The following is a 19,923-nucleotide window of genomic DNA, read 5'->3' on the forward strand; positions in this document are numbered from 1 at the left end:
TGGGCTAGAGAGATGAGATTTTACTTGATGAGATTTTTACTGCACTTGGTGCAGTAAGACATGAAGATGAAAAATAACAGAAGGAAGTCAGAGACTATGAGTTTTGCATTTCCGGATTCATTTTGGTAGGGCAAAGTGAAGGGAGATGAGGAATGCATTTGGGATAAGTGTGAAAAACTAATTTTTTAATTTGCATTTTATTCTTATTTGAAATTAAATCTGAAGCAGTCTCAAGGGCATTTACTGCCTTTATTGTACCCCAGAGTATATTTAGGCTTGAACAAAACAAACTGCAGTGCTTAGCACAGAGCTTCAACCAAACCAAGCTGCTCTTATTTCATTTAATTTTGTTTCAGGAATAGTAATAAAATTCTAATGTCAACAGAGAGAGAAATTCATAAAAAAATCCCTAATCTCTGAATAAGTCACTTTCTAAGTATTCTGGTACACAGACATCCACATTCAAATCAAAGGGATCTAAGGATACATACCATATTTATGAGGACTTACGTAATAGATTGTGAGCTGCACACACTTTACCCTAGTTTTAAACTTGGTTTTATGAATGATTAATAAAGAACCTTTGCAGAATAAATTAAGTTCACAATAGCTAAATGTTCCTTAACTTCTTAATGATCCAAAACATGCATACAGCAATTAGAGATTCAGAAACTCCACTTTAAGAAAGACCACCACATTAATATTTTATTTATTTCAGCAGCAGAACTACAGTAAAGTTGTTTTGATCACTATTTCCTAGTATTTATCTTCAGATCATAAAATTGCACAGTAAGTCTGAAAAAAAGTCCTTACTCTCCTCTTATACTCAGACAAATTTAATGAATGTAAATGAGTAAAAGTATGTGCCATATGGACAGATGCTGGCACCAACAGTCAGACTGGCAGCAGTGTATAGTCTGTTGTTCCTCTGAAATTCAAAATCTTAAAAAATTTCGGCATACTAGGTAAAGCTTATTTAATTCAGCCAATCCTTATTGTTTTTTACAGGTACAAATTAAAAAAAACAAAACTAATTCTGTCCTGCACTTGAACTAGATCCCACTCTAGTCAGCAGAGAAGAACAATTTAACAGAAAATTCAAATTCCTCTAGTACAATACGCAGAGGACAGAAATACACTGTGCATATCAAATCCTGTTTATCTCTCTGCTTCTTTGCAAACGTTGGTCTCATCCGTCAGCTCACTAAATGCATTAAATCATCCAGCTAAGACCCTAGCAATATTTTTATATTGCTTTTATCACAAGAGCTTAAAATGAGCAACACATCATAATTTTAAGTCAGAAGCCCTGAGCTCTGTTAATGAAATGACAGAGTTGAACAGTTCAGACTGAGTTCAGATGGGGAACAGCAATTTAGGATTTTCCATATAAGTCTCAAATGTGGAAAATGCAGTGGAATCCAAATGGAAAGTAGTTAGTTTTTTAATTTTTTTTTTTGTAAAAATTAGTAGTTCTACTATCCTCCTCAACCTTCTTAGAAAAAAAAATTATGGAGCACTTTACTACATTATTGCATGCATTTATCCCATTTTCATTAGATATATTTTTCACTAACATAGGAAAACATTCCATTTCATTTATGGGCAACACCAACAGCTTGGGACGATCTACATTCTTCCATGTTAACTGGAATTCAGACACAGAGGAGAGGCAATCCCCTCCTGTACAGGCAATGAGAGAGAGTTCAGGGAAGCACAGGAAGTCAGGCAAGCAAATTGTGACAAAATAGAGAGGACAAAGAATGAAATTGCCATCACTGCTCTGAAAACTGCAAACTGTACCGTGACATTACCAGATTTACAGAATGAAGTAGTCTGGACTGTTGCAACATATGGCCAGTGGGAAACATGTTGTACATTCCAATGATACAACTCCAAAACCTTGCCAAGACTCTTGCATTTACAAAAAGAGTTTCCTTTGTCAAGTGGCAAACACTGTCTAAATACCAATGCTTTCACAGCATATTCTGATTAAATACAAATGTCTGAAAGACACTTCATTTAAACAAGCTCACAATTGGATTAAATTAGCTCCGAAGCAAATTCTGGTTGCACATGTTTACAGCCTACTCTTACAAAAGAGTGATGCAAAGGGCAGCTAGACTTTCCGTTTAAATTCCTCAGGGAAGAGTAATTTCTCAAGCCATTTTGCCAAAAGAATATTATTGTGTACATTTGTCCATGGCTTTCAAAAAGACAGGCAGAGTAGATACTATTTTTCTGTGTTACTAAATATTGTGGAATGTATATTTTTATTAAAAACTAGCAGTTAGGAAACTCTAGTCTACATGGTTGTTTAAATACCTTTACATACACTAACTCCAATGAGTGTTAGCTCTGTGTGTGTATGGACAGAAAGCTTAATTTCTCTTCCCCTCACAATTCTTTGTAAACCTCCAGGCCTGTGGTTCCTCCCCTCAGTTTTCACTGCTACAGAAACCTCTGTGGACATCACTGAAGTGTGTATGAATCACATGGATTTTCCAGATTGATAAGGTTCTGACCAAGTAGAAACACACACTGGAGACGTTCTCTGAGAAATGTGAACTCTGAAAGGGAAGGCAGGAGAGGTGACAAAATGAGCATCTATCCAGCTTCTGAAGGGGTGAAGGCAATGGAAACAAAAAGGGATTTTTCCTTCCTTCCAGAACCCAGAAGAAGAATTAATGAAGTTCACATGTAGGAAACATGCCCTAACTAGTGACCAAAAATCTGCCATCCTTCAAGCAGTAGCAGGAAAATCATCCATTAGGTAAGGTCAGCTTCTCACTTGGGGGGTACCCCAGAAGGTACACAGCTTGTCCTTTGTTTTCTGCCCTAATCATCCACCTGGTAAATCTGGTCCTGGTAAATACTTTCATTGCCCAGGCAGCCTAGAAGAGTGGAGCAAGTTGTGCAAGTGGATGGATACAGATTAGACAAGGACAGGCAACAGAATAAACCAGAAGAAATCAGGAGTAAACATGCAGTAGCAACTAGGAAAGGAATAAAAGAGATATTGAAATAGAGACAGAAAAATATATTGAAAAGATAAAAAAGATTCACTGTCATCTTTTGTAGGAAAGCAAGAAAGAAATGAAGCAAAACCATTTGAAAGGGAAAAATTATAACAAAATCAAGCAAGATTTTATAAATTCTAGAAAAACTAGAAATGACAAAGAAAACTTTGTTTTCTATCAGTATTTAGATGACATATAATAAAACATGGTATATGCAGCTATTTTAGTCCACCGATCTCAAGAAGGTATTTTTCCCTTTCTCTTTCTTTGCTTCTTCAGTCAGTAGAAAAGTGACACTTCTTGACAATTTCTGTAATAACTTATTCTATATTAAAAACCAGAACTTTATATTAATGTTGTTTACTATTGCATGCAACATATGTTACTGTTGCAGTAGCAAGCACATTCAAATATTTAGAATTTCAAATGGGCCAAAGAGGTGGACCCACTAAGCTATTTAACCCAACATTGCAAGTGAATGAATGTTCTGGGGCTTGTGTTTGCTGTCTCTGTATTTTCTCTATCACGTATAAAGTCAGCTTACAAAGAGGGTGGGATGTGATAAGGGTGCAGGATGCTCCCTCTGCATCATGTAAAAATGTCAGTAATACAGGAGACTAAAAATACTGGCACAAGCCAACATTAGTGTATAACCTCGTTCTTCTAGGATGTTCTCATACAAACACCTTACTAAGAATAAGTAACAAGTGTGCTGACAGTACAGAATACAGGATTGATTCTAAGTCTGCTCTTCAGACTCCATGAAGTAGGAGTAAGAAGCCACTGTATGTATGATTCAATGACTAAACGAATGAAGCTGAAGAATTTTGAAAACATAGAAGAAATTGCTTCTTTTGAATTAAATACCATTAGATGACCACTAAAGAAGTTCATCTTGTAAAAATATTTAAATCCCACAGATTGTGCATAATGGAACTGCTGTATTTTCTACTGACACATGAGGAGCAAACACAATGCTAGAACTTTAAAGGAATGGGTTGAGCATCTTACTGGCACTTTATTTTGTGGAAATAAGGGAAAAACTTCTGACTGTATCATACAATACTGTAAACAGCAAGCGTACTGTAGGCAATCCATATGTCAAATATATTCCCTTTAAAAAGGAAAAAAGTATAATTCAGAACAGAATAAACATAAATTCAAATATGCCAATACTTACATCGATTAAATCTGAAAGGTCGTGAATGTAATACTTGAAAACAGAAGCATTAGTTGCTTCAAGGGTGAGCAGGTATTCATTACGGGCCTTAATGGATTTCAGCTTGTTTTCAGAATATTTTGCTTGACGCTAGGAAAGACATTGCATATTAATGTATTTTAATTACTTCATTTTTGGTATGCAGCAGAAATGGTAACAATTCAAGCACACATTCCTAGTATCAAGAAAGAATCTTAATTTCCAGCCTGTTACACATACAACAAATACAATACAAAGTGAAAACTTAGTATTTCGTTTCAAATGTGACAAACTTTATAACAATAATTATATTGGGAATGAAGTATTCCCCTATATGAACTGAAATTGTGTCAAGTTATCTATAACACACTGCTAGTTTATTATGTGTACCTTGCTTAATTTTATTTCCCAGCTGGATTTCTCTAGTCTAGTATCATGCCAAAGAATGTCAGAAATGCACTGAATTTATTTCAAATGAAGCTAAATAAAAGGACTATTTACTTTTTCCTTCATTTTTTCAATCTTTTTCACAGAGCTCCGTCTCTGGTGCCTTTCTTCTAGTCGAATATGAAAAACAGGGTCTCCTGACCTCCCAATCTGTTTTTCTTCTTGCTTCTCTGCCTCCTTCAGTTTGCTTTCTGCACTGATGCTCTCTGCATGATACATGTGGTATGTTTTCATGACCTGCAAAAGGCAAGAGTCAAAGGAGAACAATTGGAGAAAATAAAAATATAAAGGTGTCTACAGAAAAATCACAGGATCTTTGAGCAAAATGTTGACTTATAAACATGAATCTTAGGTAAGTTCCTTTGCCAGTGAAGATTGAAGACTTTTGGCTGAATTTTTCTTTTCTGATTCATTTAATAGTATTCCAAATAGGGATTTTTTCTTTCATTTCTCTGATAGGAAAGAGCAAAAGCCATTCTTATTAAATTTTAGTATTCTTGTTTTCAAGTAAAAATCTAAAATATCAAACAACAAAACTAAATCTGTGTCAGCACCAGATCTATCTGATATGTAACTATCTTTTGGGCTAAATAACAGCTTGGCTGTGGACACTGATTGTTTGAAAGCAGAAGGATCCCTTCAGCACCGAGGAAATGGGAAGGAAGGAGAGGGAATGGGAAGCTTTTGCCTGGGAGCAAATCCTCAGATTGCTGGATGGCTGTCCATGGCCTGGAAAGAAGTGTCTGCCCACTGCACAGCCAGCAGACTGATCCCAACATAAAACCAGATGAGAACTGAAGAAGGAGCTGCCTGATACATGAACTTGTGAACCTGTGAAATGTTTTCCCCACAGACCCAAAGGCATCTCTCCTCAACATACATGCTGGGTCTGCAGGTGAGAGAGCTTGGGTTGACAGTATGCAAATACATTGCTTGCACAGGCCACCAAGAAGAAAGGGACTGGTTTAGCCCAGTATGCCCTTTCTTCTTCAAGCAAGAAAAACCTCAGCCTGAATGCTGTGTAATGGACAGCAATCATCACAAACTCCCCACCTCTGCTGGGTAGGGCTGTCTCTGCCCACTTCCAACAAAGGAAGCATCTTTCTGCCTTCCCAAGTCTTTTGTTGTTTGTTTCTTTTTGTTGTTAAGTTTAGAACACTGAACAAAGCAGGAAGGCATCCTCAGGCAGCCAGAGGCCTCCTCTCTTCTTCTAAAGGGTGACAGAGCTCCCACCAGCAGGTATTATCTTTGGGTGGAGGCCATGCAGACCATTCACATCTCAAAGGCCACACAGTCAGGGAGGAATCAAACCAGCTGCTTATGTGACCCATGGAGGAGACTGACAATTTTGTGATGCTGCCTTGAAATATTCCCTTGGGAAGGGCGTACTTTTTGTAACTGAGTGGTTAGGTTCGATACAGTCTAAGGAGTATCCATGGAGTGGCAAAACAGGGAACACTACAGCTAGATATCGCAAATTCACTACAGCACATCTTAGCACAGACGGACAAAAACCAACTGCATGCCATGCCAGTGGGTGGCTGAACTGATGCTTATTTCAGGTCCCATGCAGCAGAAAGACAGACACTTTCAGAGAGATGCAATTTTGCATAAAAATGTATGCTATACACCATAACTGTGTATGCCATTACTTAAAACTGATGCCACTGATATTAAAAATGAAACAGGCAACTCTTCACCAGCTTCCTGCAGTAAGGTAAAACAGTTGGAGATAAATACTAAAAAGCTGCCCCACCAATTCACATCTGCACACATGAGGCAAAAAAAACTCCCAGAGATGGACAAAGTTGGTTTAGGAAGAGAAGGCAAGCCCACAGGGCTGAGGTCTGCAAGGTTCCCAGTTTAAACAAGCAGCATTTTCAGTCTCCTATATCCTGCACTACTCCAAAGGCACTATTAAAGTTGTTGATAAACAGTACCCAGGGAGCTTAACTCATACAGCCACATGGAAACAAAAGAATTTCTGCAAAGAGAGGAAATAGACTTTTTAAAGAAATGGTTTATATAATAAAACAGAGAAGCGCAGCAAGTGATATGGCTCTTATTAAAAATGACAGGGAAAGGAAATTAAAAGCAAGGCTGTGCCCTTTTCTCTTGGCCTTTCTATTCAAATCTTTTAAGTGTTTCTTTACATAAGGCTAGAGGTGTTTGCTTTTATTTTTTATCTTTTGTTCTGTATCATCTCTAGAGACATTTTAGTTGGTGGGACAAGTCATGTGTCTTACCACCTAGAAAAGTTGTTTTATTTTGTACCCTGCCTGCGGAGGGAACTATGGGCCCTGATGGAATTAACCCAAGAATTCTCCAAGAGCTGGCTGGTGACATCACAAAACCTCTCTCTCAGTTTTTGAGTGGTCTTGGGAATTAGTGAAGTCCGGACTGACTGGAAGCTGGCAAATGCTGCCCCAGTTTTCAAGATGGGCAAAAAGGAGGACCCTGGAAACTACAAGTCTGTCAATCTCACTTCAGTGCTTGGTAAAGCTATGAAGATTATTCAGGGAAGTATTGAGTAACACCTGAAAGACACCACAGCCACTGGTCACAGCCAGCAAAGCTTCATGAGAGGGACGTCCTCTTGATCAAACTTGTTTTCCTTTTATGGCAAGGTAACCCACCTAGCTGACCAAGGGATGCCAGTTGATGTAATCTTGGATTGCAGTAGATCTTTCAGTACTGTCTCTCAGAGTATCCTTCTTGATAAAGTGTCCAGCACACAGCTGGATAAACACATCATGTGATAGGTGAGAAACTGGCCCATTCATTGGGCACAGTTATAGTGAAGGGGGTGGCATCAGACTGGTGACCTGCCATTAGTGGGGTTCTGCAGGGCAATCTTAGGTCCTGTGCTCTTCAACATCTTCATTAATGACTTGGATGAAGGACTAGAAGGGATACTAAGCAAGTTTACAGGTGATACAAAACTGGGAGGAGCTGCTGACTATCTCCAAAGCAGAGAGGCCCTGCAGAGAGACCTTGACAAATTAAGAGAACTGGGCAATCACTGACCTCATGAAATCCATCACAGGAAAGGTACAGGTACTCTGCACCTGTGATGGGACAACCCTGGATGGACAGACTAGGGAATGAGAGGCTGGAGGCCAGTGCCATGGAAAGGAATATGAGGGCCCTGGTCAAGGGAAAGTTGAATATGAGTCAGCAGTGCCCTGGCAGTCAGGTGGGCCACCCATGTCCTGGGAGGCATCAGGCACAGCATCACCAGCCAGGCAATGGAGGGGACGGCCTCACCTTGAGTATTGTGTGCAGTTTTGGGAGCCACAATAGAAGAGAGATATAAAACTATTGGAGAGTGCCCAAAGGAGGGCAACAAAGATGGTGAAGGGCCTTAAGGCTGTATGAGGAGCCACTGTGGTCACTTGGTCTGTTCAGCCTGGAGAACAAGAGACTGAGGGGAGAGCTCAATGCAGTCTGCAACTTCCTTGTTTGGGGCAAACACTGATTTCTTCTCTGTGGTGACCAGTGACAGGTCCTGAGGGAATGGCCCGAAGTTGTCAGGGAAGTTTAAGCTGGATATTAGAAAAAGGTTCTTCACCCTGAGGGTGGCTGGGCACTGCAACAGACTTCCCAGGGAAGTGGTCACAGCACCAAGCCCTGCCTGCGTTCAAGAAGTGTTTGGACAACACTCTTGGGAACATGATGTCACTCTTAGGGATGGCCCTATGCAAGGCCAGGAGCTGGACTCAATGATCCTTGTGGGTCCAGTCCAACTCAGCATATTCTGTGTTTCTGTAACAAATACATCTCAGAGTTTTCTAGCAGCATCTCAAAGCACCCAAGTGATGAAACAAGGATTTGTTCTGCTTGCCAAAAGCAGTAAGCATTGAAGTTTTTTAACAGACTAGCAGACTAGGCATAAATGTCCTTCTGCAGTGGCTGACACTTCAGCTTGCCTCCTTGTTCAAAGAAGCATTCCTTGAAGGAGAATAGATGTATCACTGTTCTCACCAATGTCTCCACAGACTCCACTAGCTCCACATCACAAAGGAGTATTTCTCACCCCTTGCATGCAGCACATGCTACCAAATCCAGAGTGTCTCCCTCTACAATGATTGACAGGCAAATTTTGTGGGAGAACTACATGGAACTCATAGCCTTCATGCAGAACCAAGATGTCTACTTGAAATCCATGTTCTCACAACAAACTCTGCACTAGTTCTTGGTACAAAGGGTTTCAAATAATTAAAATTTAAAAAGAAGCCCTTTCTCTGTATTCACAGGGCTGGACACCAGTCCTACCCAAGCCTCACTGGCTTAGGAATCAATGTATACTTTATGAAGAGCAGTGATCAGCCTATGCACGTGACTCCTGTCCAGTTTGTTACCTTGATAACACTGCTTATCTCATGCACTAGTGACATCATTATTTTGCAAGCCTTTAGGGAAAACTCATGATTTTTCAGCCTTTTTCATGATTTTTCATTTCAATGCTTTTTTAAGAGCTGATATTGCAGCAGCTGAACTTAATTTGAGAAAGCATTAGAGAGACATGTATGGAAAAATAAATGGGAATAAGCTAGGGAGTTGGCTTCCAAGTATTTCAGTGCATACTTCCTCAACAAATTAGTTTACAACTTGCAGGCTAAGTTGCATATATGATTCTTTCCCTTAAAACTATCTCATCTTTTTGCCTTGGAGCTTTTAAGACTGTTAGATATTGTTAAACACTCTAACACTCTTAGGCTTTCCTGAATACACTTACTGTATGAAAAATTCTGAGATTTGTAGGCCTCTGATCTGTGAACAAGCAAGAGATTCACAGATCTGTAATTCAAACTATGAATCATATAATGAAACAAGTAGTAATGCTTCTCAAATGTCCACCAAACTGCTGAACTGACAGACCATCTGTGAGAGTATCCATCACAGAACTGACTTTAGTTAGAGTCCAAAGTGCTTATTGATCAGCCATCAAGTATGCACTGAAAAAAGAGAGCAAGGTTGTAATTTTGCAGGTACTGAACTGTTACCATGATATTGCTGCATTTCTCCACCATAGTGAACCAGCATTGTTAAATGCACACCAGTACCTTTCTAAAATTAAATGTTGAGTTTATCTCCTATTAATTTAGCAGGTTTATTCTGCTGATACAGTGATATAAAAGATATATTTATGTCAGATGACTGTGTCAGACTACAAGCAGATGAAAAAGATTATGCTACCCTAACTATGTACTCTCACATTTGTAGGTGACAGACTGTTCACTCAGTAGTATAAACATCTCAATTTGTGTGCCAAAGTTTCAGCATCATTCCTAAGAGCTCAGCAAATAGGCTTAAGGCAGAAGATAATATTTATCACAAGGAAGGGCACACTCGAGTACATCCTTAGATAATTATTTTATTTAACGCCACAGTTGTTATCTAGGCAAATCCATCAACAAGACAGTAATTAGTGCTGTACTACTATAGGCTATAAATGGAGAATGTTCCCATAGCAGGGGACTGGCTTTCCTTCTCTACTTCTTTTCTAGGAAACTCAAACCAAGGCAAGACTGAAAGCTACGGAGTTAAAATATATTGAAATTACTGTGTTAACACGTACTTTGTTTTTATAATAAAACTGCATAATTAAGAGCTTTTTCACAGTGTTTGTCAGGAAATAGGAATTTCCTGGAACAGTAGCTCATCCCCAGTGCATTTATCCTGTCTGAATTGTTTTAGAATTGTCTCTGCAAAGCTGTGAGTTCTTAGAAGGTGCAGTTTGCAAGGATTTAATTGAATTGGGTTAGTTGGTGCTCTGCACAAGAAATAAGTAAAATCTTATGCCAATTCTACCACACCAGTGGCCTCTAGCAGTTAAATGGGCTCAGTATAAGCTGTTGTCAGCATCCTGTTCACTCACTTCCAAGCCAAACTCTGATGCAGTTTTAGGTATTGTTACTTATACATTACAATCAGTACAGGATTACCAATTCCACCTTCTCAGATCTCTGATGTGCCTCAGTAAACTGCACTTAACTTTTTAAAGAGAATTCAGACTCTGTGTTATTTCAGTAAAGAAAAAAAGAAAATCTGGCAGCAACTACCTTGAGAAATTAAACAGCCAAGATTTTTAAAGAGTAAAATAAATCAATGGAAAATGCAAGTGGCATAGCAGTCTTGTCTTTTTTAACATCCAAGCTGCTTCGGACTGTCCCTACTTTTTTATTTTTCTGAGAGCTTTACATTTGCATTGCTTGCGAAATGTGTGATGCCAGTAGGATTAATTTGGAAAGTCAAGTGGGAGACATGAAGATATACTTTTATGATGTACATCACTTTTCTCCACCACTTGCCCTCAGCCTTGTTACTGGAACAGATCTGTATTTTTAGCAAACTTCTGACCTTCTTGATGTCTTTAGAGGACACTTTTGAATATGTCCTGACCCCTAAATAAGTCCAGCGAAGACATCTCTCCAGTACAAGCCAAAAGTCCACCTACCTTCTGTTTCCTGTCACTCCCCATCACTCAGATACTAATGCTATATGCCAGTACTTTATCTGACAAGGCAAGGTATTTTAGATTAGAGAAATAGAAGAAGAGCTCGACTGGGAAGTTTTCTGTGTTGCGAAGATGATTTATTGCAAAGTCAATAATCTTGTCTCTTTAAGTCAATGTCTAGGATTTCTAAATCAATCAGTTCACAAAAAAATACAACCAAACATCTTACAGCTTTCCATCTGACCAACTTTTCTTCCTGTCCAGGAAGAACTCCTATCTGTGACCCCACACAAGTAACTGAGCTTCCCTTTCCCTATCCCCCCTCACTGTAGTTTCTATAGCTTATATTCTTATCTAAAGATTAAGAGAGGAGTGCAGCTTCTGGGATGCTGCAGACCTGAAAATATTGTCTGGCACAACCATGGAGAAACCAGGCATAGTTATAAGTACTTGCCAGTCATAATTTACTGAACTTGCAAAGATACAAAATGAAGCTTAGCTATTCAAATATTTTTAGAATGATGTTTTCAGTCTTAATTTTAAAATCCATGCCTAAAATACTGAAAATTGAAAATACAGAGTTTTAAAATTCCTTCTTATTTTTCATAAAACATGTAGAAAATCTATGTAATGTAACATTTAAAAAAACTTTTACACAGAAGAGATGGAAAATTAGAAACTAACATTTCCCTTACAAAATTCTGATTATTCCAGCAAAATAATCTCTTCTGAAGCTTTGGGTCACCTGCTTCTGTTCTTATTTTTTCAACAATCCTGTACATGATGTGTAGTTTTGTTTTTTGTTTTTATTTAACTTTCCCCCCCTCTAAAAATCATGGGGCAAACAAGAAGATGACATCTCCTTTTCGTGACTGAAATATTGCTGCCAGAGATTAAAACTGTCAATACTTGTTCTGATAAGTATGATCCTATTCTCTACACATGAAATATCATAAAGAATTAAAAACCTGTGCATGAGGTCCCCAGCTGTCTAGATACTGTTCTCTCTTTATGTACAAGAACAGACATAATACACAGATATGATGATGACCATTCTAAACATCCAAGCAGTGAAACAGATGCTACTCTGCACCATATTGTCACTTTATTATGTGTGGGCTTTATTTAGCTAAATGTGGACATGTACAGCTGCCCTTTGCAATCAATGAAAAGCTGGACAATAAAGTTAACAGTACAGATCACTTAATCTGAAGCAGATTCTTGCATCTGATTAAAGTGGTCTCATCTGCACATATTAGATTTCCAGGGACTTTAACTGGAACCCTGATAGCATGCTAAGATATTTGTATATACACTGCAGATGTCTGAAAATCATGTGAAGTAAATTCCATCCCAAGAAACCATCTTGCAGCAGGCAGCCTGACTCAAATTGTGAACAAATTCAGAATTATTATAACATAAAAAATATATATATTCCCATTTAAAAAATAAATCTTGAATTCCGAGAAAGGAATTAGCATGCGTTGGAAGCCATAGTATGGAAGTTAATATATGATTAAATCTAATTGTTATCAGTGTGAAGACATAGCACTAGTGTAAAGAAAAAGAGTGAAAATATCCAAGTCCACTCCTGCAGATTTTCACTGGTACTTCAGAGACGTATTTCAGCACATGCTTCACTGTTTCCCTGTCCTGGGAGCACAGGCAATAATCCCAAGCCTTGCCAGACACTGGAGTTATGCAACTGTTTAACTGAAACAAGACTGTATCTTCAGGGCTTATTCAGCACTCAAGTCCCACTTGTGCCACGGCTCCTGCAGTCACTGAGCCCCTGCAGCTGCGTGAATTGTCTGTGGCTATCACTACTTTGCAGAAGCTGATCCCAGAACACTTCACTGACTACAGGATTCAGCCAAGAAGGCTTTGCAGTATCACACCCTACAAAATCGTAGTGTCATGATTCAATCCCGAATGAAAAGAAAAAGGGGGGTGGTAGTTTAAGGAAGGCTTTGGGAATCTGTGTCCATAACAATTCAAAAGAACTCAGGGCAGGAAGACAAGCCTAATTTTCTTTGGATCACCTTTTTGCCACCTAAGTTGTTCCTGAGTTCAGATGTTCTTCAGCCCATCCACTGATGGCTGCACAATTTTCCCTAGGTCAAAAGAAAAACCATCAAGATGCACAAAAGTAATGTTTGAGCTCTGCCTGTGGAGACATGATCACTGACAGGTTCCTAAACTTCACAAATGTTTCTTGATATCAATATTGTAAGGTTTTTTTATGGTCCTCCAAATCTTGACGATGGGGAACAGAGCTGTCTAGAGACTGTTATGCAGAGTACTGGAGCATATATGTTTCAGTTCTTCCAGACAAAAAAAGAGCATTTAAATGTGAAACTTCCTCAATGGGCAGGAATCAACAGGCTTTTATATAAGAGATGCATATCACCAACTCTTCTTAATTCTACAGCTGTGTTTTTAAAAAAGGGTAATTATTGCTTCTTTTCTTTTCACAACACACCCCCTCAGAAAATAGCTGGGGAAATAGTTATCAGGTAAACGAGACACTGTTTTGCAGTAACAAGTTGTGTAAATGGGTTTCAAACAAGAAAATAGTTTCAGACCTAAGTTCTCTCAGATTGTCCTACAGATTAGCAGAAGCATGCCAGAATGTTCACAGTGGTTTTTTTCTTGATCTCTCTGAATGGTATGGAAAGTCTACAAAATCCTCTGTTTTTCTTTTCATTATTTACTTATCCTAGTCAGGGATGGGAAAGGGCACATAAGTAACATTTAGACAGCACAACACTGGATTGGCAAACACCTATGATTTTTTACTGGGGGCAGTCCACAAGTCAAACTAAGCAGATGGCAGCATGGACAAAAACAACGCAGAAAAGGAAGAAGTTTGCTCATGTACACTCTGAGTACAAATGTCTCATTAATAAACAACAAAGCTTATAATAAATTGGCTTACCAGAATCTGGGGGGAAAGTAAGGGCTGAAAGAGTAATCCTGAAAGCATTAGCATATGTATTTTAAATAAGCAAGTAGTATTTTCAAAATTATAGTTTAGCCTTGTGTAAAAGACAAAAATAAATAACTCCACTGGGGGTAACTTAGTTGATGAGAGACTACTTAAAGCTTACCGAAGTAGTCTGATATGGAATTTGTATAAGATAAGCTAAATAAGTAACTGTACTTACTGTGTAAAGCTCGTTAAGTACTTTCATTAAGTCTTCATGAAGCTGAAATGAAATCTCTTTACTCTGTAATTAAAAAAATTCATTAGAAAAGGGCATGTAAAAACTGCACCCAATACATTTCTTTCTTGATATTTATACTCATTGTTCATCCTGGACAGTGAATGCAATGTTGCTCACAAAACCCATTCTGAATTACAGTGCACTAAAAAGAGCAATTCAGGGATGCAGAGGCAGACAGATAACATCTGGACAGAAGACTTATAAAAAGAAACCCAGAAGTAACTGAAGATATTTTTCCCATAAAGCATCAGGAAATTAGATGCCAACAGAAAGGGTAAAGTTCAAGATTAATGTTTTTAATAGAACAAACTGTGTACTGTTTTATAATTGCTATGATATATACAAAAACTAAGCCATGCAGACTGTGATATTCTAGAGGGACGTACTGCCCAATTTTACATCTAGGAGAGTCTTTGTTTCTCAGCACATGCAACTATCTAAATATTTATGCAAGAAATAATTGTGGCTCCTCTCTGAAACAGATACCCAACTGCATAATATTCCATAGAGTGGGCTTCTGAACCAGCTTTGTTTAGTTTTTCTGGACTGTGACTTTACTTTCATTCTGACCAAAAAAAGAGAAATGCTTAGCAGTAGTTATTATCCAAGCAAATATGTCAAAACAAGAGTATTTAATTGGAGTCTCATTGAAATATACTCCTTTGTTAGTTTTCCACAGCAGTTCAATCTGATGAAAATGGTGGCAACTGTGCAAGAGTTGAAGGCATTTGTATCACAGCCTTTGGAAAACAGCTACAGAATAGAGCTACAGGACTTGGCAAACAGCCTGGCAACACTTCTGTGATGTTCAGCATTCTAACATCCATGCTGGAAATGTGAGATTTTTTTTCTGTGAATAAATTGATAATTAGTCTGGCTTCTAAAAATTCCAACCGCATGATAGATAATGGCCTTAGCTATGAGAAATACTTTGTATTTGTATGGAAGCCTAAGTAAAATCCCCAGGGACAACTCATTTCCAAAGCTGCTAATGCATACTTGGTCATCACTAAAACACCTGAAGGAAAAATGGTCTCAGAATGAGAATTTGCAGCACTGCATCCATGTGTGAGGAGAAACCACACCACACATCCCACCCACTGTGTCTTCCAGGAGGATGAAACAGATACGTACAGTAGCTCAAACAGAAAATTTTGTGTGTTTTTTTCTCCTGCTCCTACTATCCTACCCCAACTCCAGGAAGTATTTTAAAGCACCTGTTGTATCACTTATCAGTATTCAATCCTTATATGCAAGATGGTTTTACACTGACAAGATAGGAATACAATTTAAAAAAAAAAACTTCAGTGAAATTCTCATATTCCCAAGGGCATTAGCTGTAGTAGCTAAGGCAGAGTAAGACAGCTGCTCTGAAGCTGTGGTACACAAGATTACTATGGAACTTTCCTTATTGCTTATACTTTTCAAAGATTGGTATTTTTATGAGGTATGCATTAGTTCTGAAGTATCTAGAACATAAGGTTTACTACTTCTATTTCTTTCCAAATATCAGATTATTTTCATCTAATAAGAAGGACAAAATTTCTTACATGTAACAGTACAAAGAGTGCTTATGAAGAATTGGGAAGAACTGCAGATTTGCAAAGCTGCTGCAGGGAAGTGCCATAAAATCTTTAGCAAAAAATCAGAGTTGCTTTTCATTGCTTTACATTGGCACCCTGCCTTTAAAAGTCAGCAGTGCTGCTCTAACACAGCTTACACACATCCTCAAAGCTCCAAGCAGAGGCCACCTGTTTATTCTCGGACAGCTGCTTCTATAGTGCTGAATATGAGTGGTTTTTAAAATTATTTTAGCTGAAAGAAGGGCAAAACATACAAACAAGATGTTTGACATTAAGATGAGAGCATACCCAGTGGGAGGAAACTCTAGAAGAACTCCAGCTTCAAGCAATTTATCCCTTTTAACTGTTGCTCACAGCCATCTTGAGGCTGATGAGAAGTCATGTCTTAAATGCACCAACAGCAATTCTAAGGCAGGATGCCTTAGCCTGGTAGCGCAAGTTTGTTTGAGAAGGTGAGACAGAAAACCTCAAATCAAATTTCTCTTTACCCCTTGAGATTTTACTGTAAGCAAAGTGCACAGCAGTTCATTGAAGAATGCAGCCCTCTTTTCTCTTCTTTATGCAGTCCCACCTTAATGCAAATACACACCAGATGAGCTGAGGATTTGGTGAATGATCACTACTCTAGCAGGACCCATTTCTTCCCTTTGCTCCTTTCAAGCTCTGTCCAGCACTTACACAAGCAGTCCAGCCCTCAGGATTTACTGGCTAGCATGTATACGTGATCCTTTCCAGGGCAACACAGTGATCAATGGTAAATTTGAAAGTGAATGTAAGCGATCACAATAGAGAAAGATGCTTTTGTGAAAGGACAATAAGCTTTAGAATAGAAAGCAAAAGGAGGAAGGAGGTGATCAGCAAAATGAGTGGAAATTGGGAAATGACAGCCAAGCAATGCCACACAATCACAAAGAAATCATCCTTCCACCACTTCATCTGTGGACTCTGTCTCACAGAGGATCCCTGCAGTGATGGTTAACATTTCAATTGATTTAAATTCTGATGAAAGATTTTGTAGGAATTGTCCAAAAAAATCAAGAAATTTGGTTAAACTTAGCAGTATAAGAGGGATTTATTTTTCAAGAACCATCGCATTTTTCATTACCATTTAAGATTAAGAAATACTGACTTGAGTGGCAAGCATTATGGTTTTTAGTGTGTAATATATGGCATGTTAGGGCACCAGTTAAGAAGTGAATTTATTTTCAGTGGTTAATTGCTTTCCTATTTCTTGTTTATGCTACCCATTCCCTGCAGTAGGGTTCAGCGTGTGTGAATGGTGTGCTCCTCTAGAGCATGTCCTCAGGGTACCCAAACAATAGAATATAAGATGCAGCACACATTTTCCTGGAGCTGAGTTGATAACTCTAATCAGGCTATTAGAACCTGACAAACAATCACTGAAGGTGCTTATTTATTCACCGTGTCCCTGAGAAACGCACTAGTACCTATTAACCAAAAGAAAGAAGAATATAATAAAAATGTTAGAGCACATGCAAATTCCTGCTAAAAATATTATATATGTTACTAATCTGGCTCAAGGCATTAACAGACAGAGATATATATTTTTCACCTGATAGCAGCATAGATCATACCCATGCTACAGACAAGCAAATGTACCTAAGTGTACCTAAACTCTCCTCTCAACACACCAGTGGTCCTACTGATGTTATCAAAATTTGCATTTCTGGATTAAAGTCTGAGCAACTTAAAATTTTTTATCACATTAATACATTTTCATTGAAGTCTGTTAAAAATTTTCCATCTACTTCTGTTAAAGCATCCTTTGGCACTCCAGCTTTACTCTTGTTTATTTCAGCTGAAATTTAAGGGTCAGTCCAGCTCTTCCTGGAACTCTTTAGTGGCTGTACTTAGCATACACAACAACTCAGTCACATACTTTAAGGAAAATACTCTGTGCCTATTGCTTTTAAATGAGTCTGCTGCTGGTCCCTGTGGAAAGTGAAGTGCAAACCCTTCTTTTATGGAGGTTTCATGAGCTCTGTGACACTAACATGGCCAACTCAGCAAAATTTTGTCCCAGATGTTGCCAGTCTATAGCAACAAACAGCTTTGCTATCCTTTTAAACATTTAAATGTTTAAGAAAATGATGCAAAAAATCTATGTGCCACAATCTGTATAAGACCAAACAGATTCAGTAGGTAGTCATGTTCTTTGTTAATAGCCAGATTAAGGAACTAAAATATTTATTATACTTGGTTTGTCCAGCATCTTTTACTGTAAACATTAGAAGATATGTTCATCTTGGCTTATGTAGATTTCTGTCCAAGGAAAATACATGTTTATAAAATATAAATATACAAATCTGCTTAAGGATTTTGTGGGTATGTGTTTATATAGTTGATTATTACTGCTGGGGTAACCAGAATCACTGCATGAAATATTCTGCATAATATTTTTCCCTTCTGCTTGACATTTATCCTTATTACTTTATTCTTTAATTGTCCTCATGAGATCAACTACCCCATCTGCCTGAAGAAACGTGCAAGCATGCAAGGTTTGAACTCTGCTACTTTATTTTTGTAATTTTATGTGCATCATGCAGGCCAGCCATCAACAGCAATCCTACTGCTTTTATATGCCAGCAACTAAAGAGAAGAGATTAGGTGCTTATCTGAAAGTATGAGGCCTGACATAATGTCTTCCAATAAATGCTACAAAATCTCTGTATTAGATCAATCTTTGTCCTGCATTTAGTACATTTGAACAGATGCCAGTTCATGACCCCTTGAAAAAAAAAGAATGACAAATAGCTCCTGGGAGAACAAAATTAATTGATATTGACATGTTAAGGAGGCCAGAGTAGACAGCAAAGCCATGTAAAATCAGGTATCTGAATACAACATATCCTGTCCCATCAAACCATGTAAGGTAGAGCCAACAGGGATCATTTCCCTAAAACAATTCAAATATCCAGACAGGTATATAAATGCACACAAAAGGAAAAACCAGAATGATGAAGAACAGAAAGTGGGGACAAGGACAAGGTACAAAAACAAGGAACACAGACACCCTCACCACTATATTTTACCAGATCATCACTGGCTATTGCACATACCTTTTATAGAACACGCAGAAAAAGGGGTTGCTGCAAATTTTGGCTTGTGCTATATCTCACATAGGAGGGCCAACAAAACAATACTCGTGGTAAGCATGGCTGGGAAATGGGGAAATTATTTGATCTTTTCTTTACTACAATGCAAGCTGGAGTCAGTCTTAAGATACAAATTCAAGCCACACTCCTCTAGAAAATGTTGGACTCACTTAATGGAAAAGTTTTATTTGAGAACCAATATGTCTACCAGCAAGATGGAAAAAGTCAGTAACTTATACCATTGAGAAGCAGAATGGCAAGTCCCATTCTCCTGGAAGGAGAAAGGGAGAGAAAAAAAGAGGGAGTAGAAAGAGTCAAGAAGTTCAGAGTGATTATGAGTTTTCTGTTGTCTCGCCTTATCTTGCTTGTGGGCAATGGGGCAATGGCTCACTTTCCCCTTCTGCAGCAGGAAGACTCGGGTTTCAGTGAAGATCTGTTCTGATCACAGACTTCGTGTATGTACTTACTCTCCAGACTTGGAAATGGAGTAAAGTACCTTGCTGCTTCAAGACTGATGGGGAACTAAAACAATGTAAAAGTAGTGAAGTGTAACACCGTTAGATTAATAAGCTGTAAGATATATAACTGAAAGATCTAATAATTGAATACAGAGAAACTTGACTAACTGGTATTTGTAAATTGTAGAATTGTAGACATTACATGCTCTTGTATACAATACTGTGAGAGCAAACAGAATACAGGTATTTCCTGCTCTTGACAGCACACACTTGTTAGCCTATTTTTAAAATCTTCATATTACTGCTTTTCTTGTTATTTATATTTATTACTTAGAGAGACAGTACATATTCCACAGAACAGTATGATCAGATTCCAGAGTGGAAGTATCTGCAGGAGATGGTTTGTCTCCACTT

The 19,923-nt window shown here is 38.2% G+C and overlaps 1 protein-coding gene across 2 annotated transcripts in view; it reads right to left on the reverse strand.

Annotated features, from left to right (window-relative positions):
• LOC131592051 (SLIT-ROBO Rho GTPase-activating protein 1) overlaps positions 1–19,923 on the reverse strand; it is a 139,716-nt gene that overhangs the window by 46,629 nt on the left and 73,164 nt on the right. For both annotated transcript variants that reach the window (XM_058863305.1, XM_058863304.1), the window contains exons 4-6: positions 14,293–14,355; positions 4,720–4,902; positions 4,201–4,329 (exon numbers count right to left, since the gene is read on the reverse strand). In XM_058863305.1, the coding sequence (XP_058719288.1) occupies positions 4,201–4,329; positions 4,720–4,902; positions 14,293–14,355 (375 nt within the window). The remainder of the gene's footprint in view (positions 1–4,200; positions 4,330–4,719; positions 4,903–14,292; positions 14,356–19,923) is intronic.

This window comes from Poecile atricapillus, chromosome W, assembly GCF_030490865.1.
Source record: "Poecile atricapillus isolate bPoeAtr1 chromosome W, bPoeAtr1.hap1, whole genome shotgun sequence".
NCBI classification, from domain to species: Eukaryota; Metazoa; Chordata; class Aves; order Passeriformes; family Paridae; genus Poecile; species Poecile atricapillus.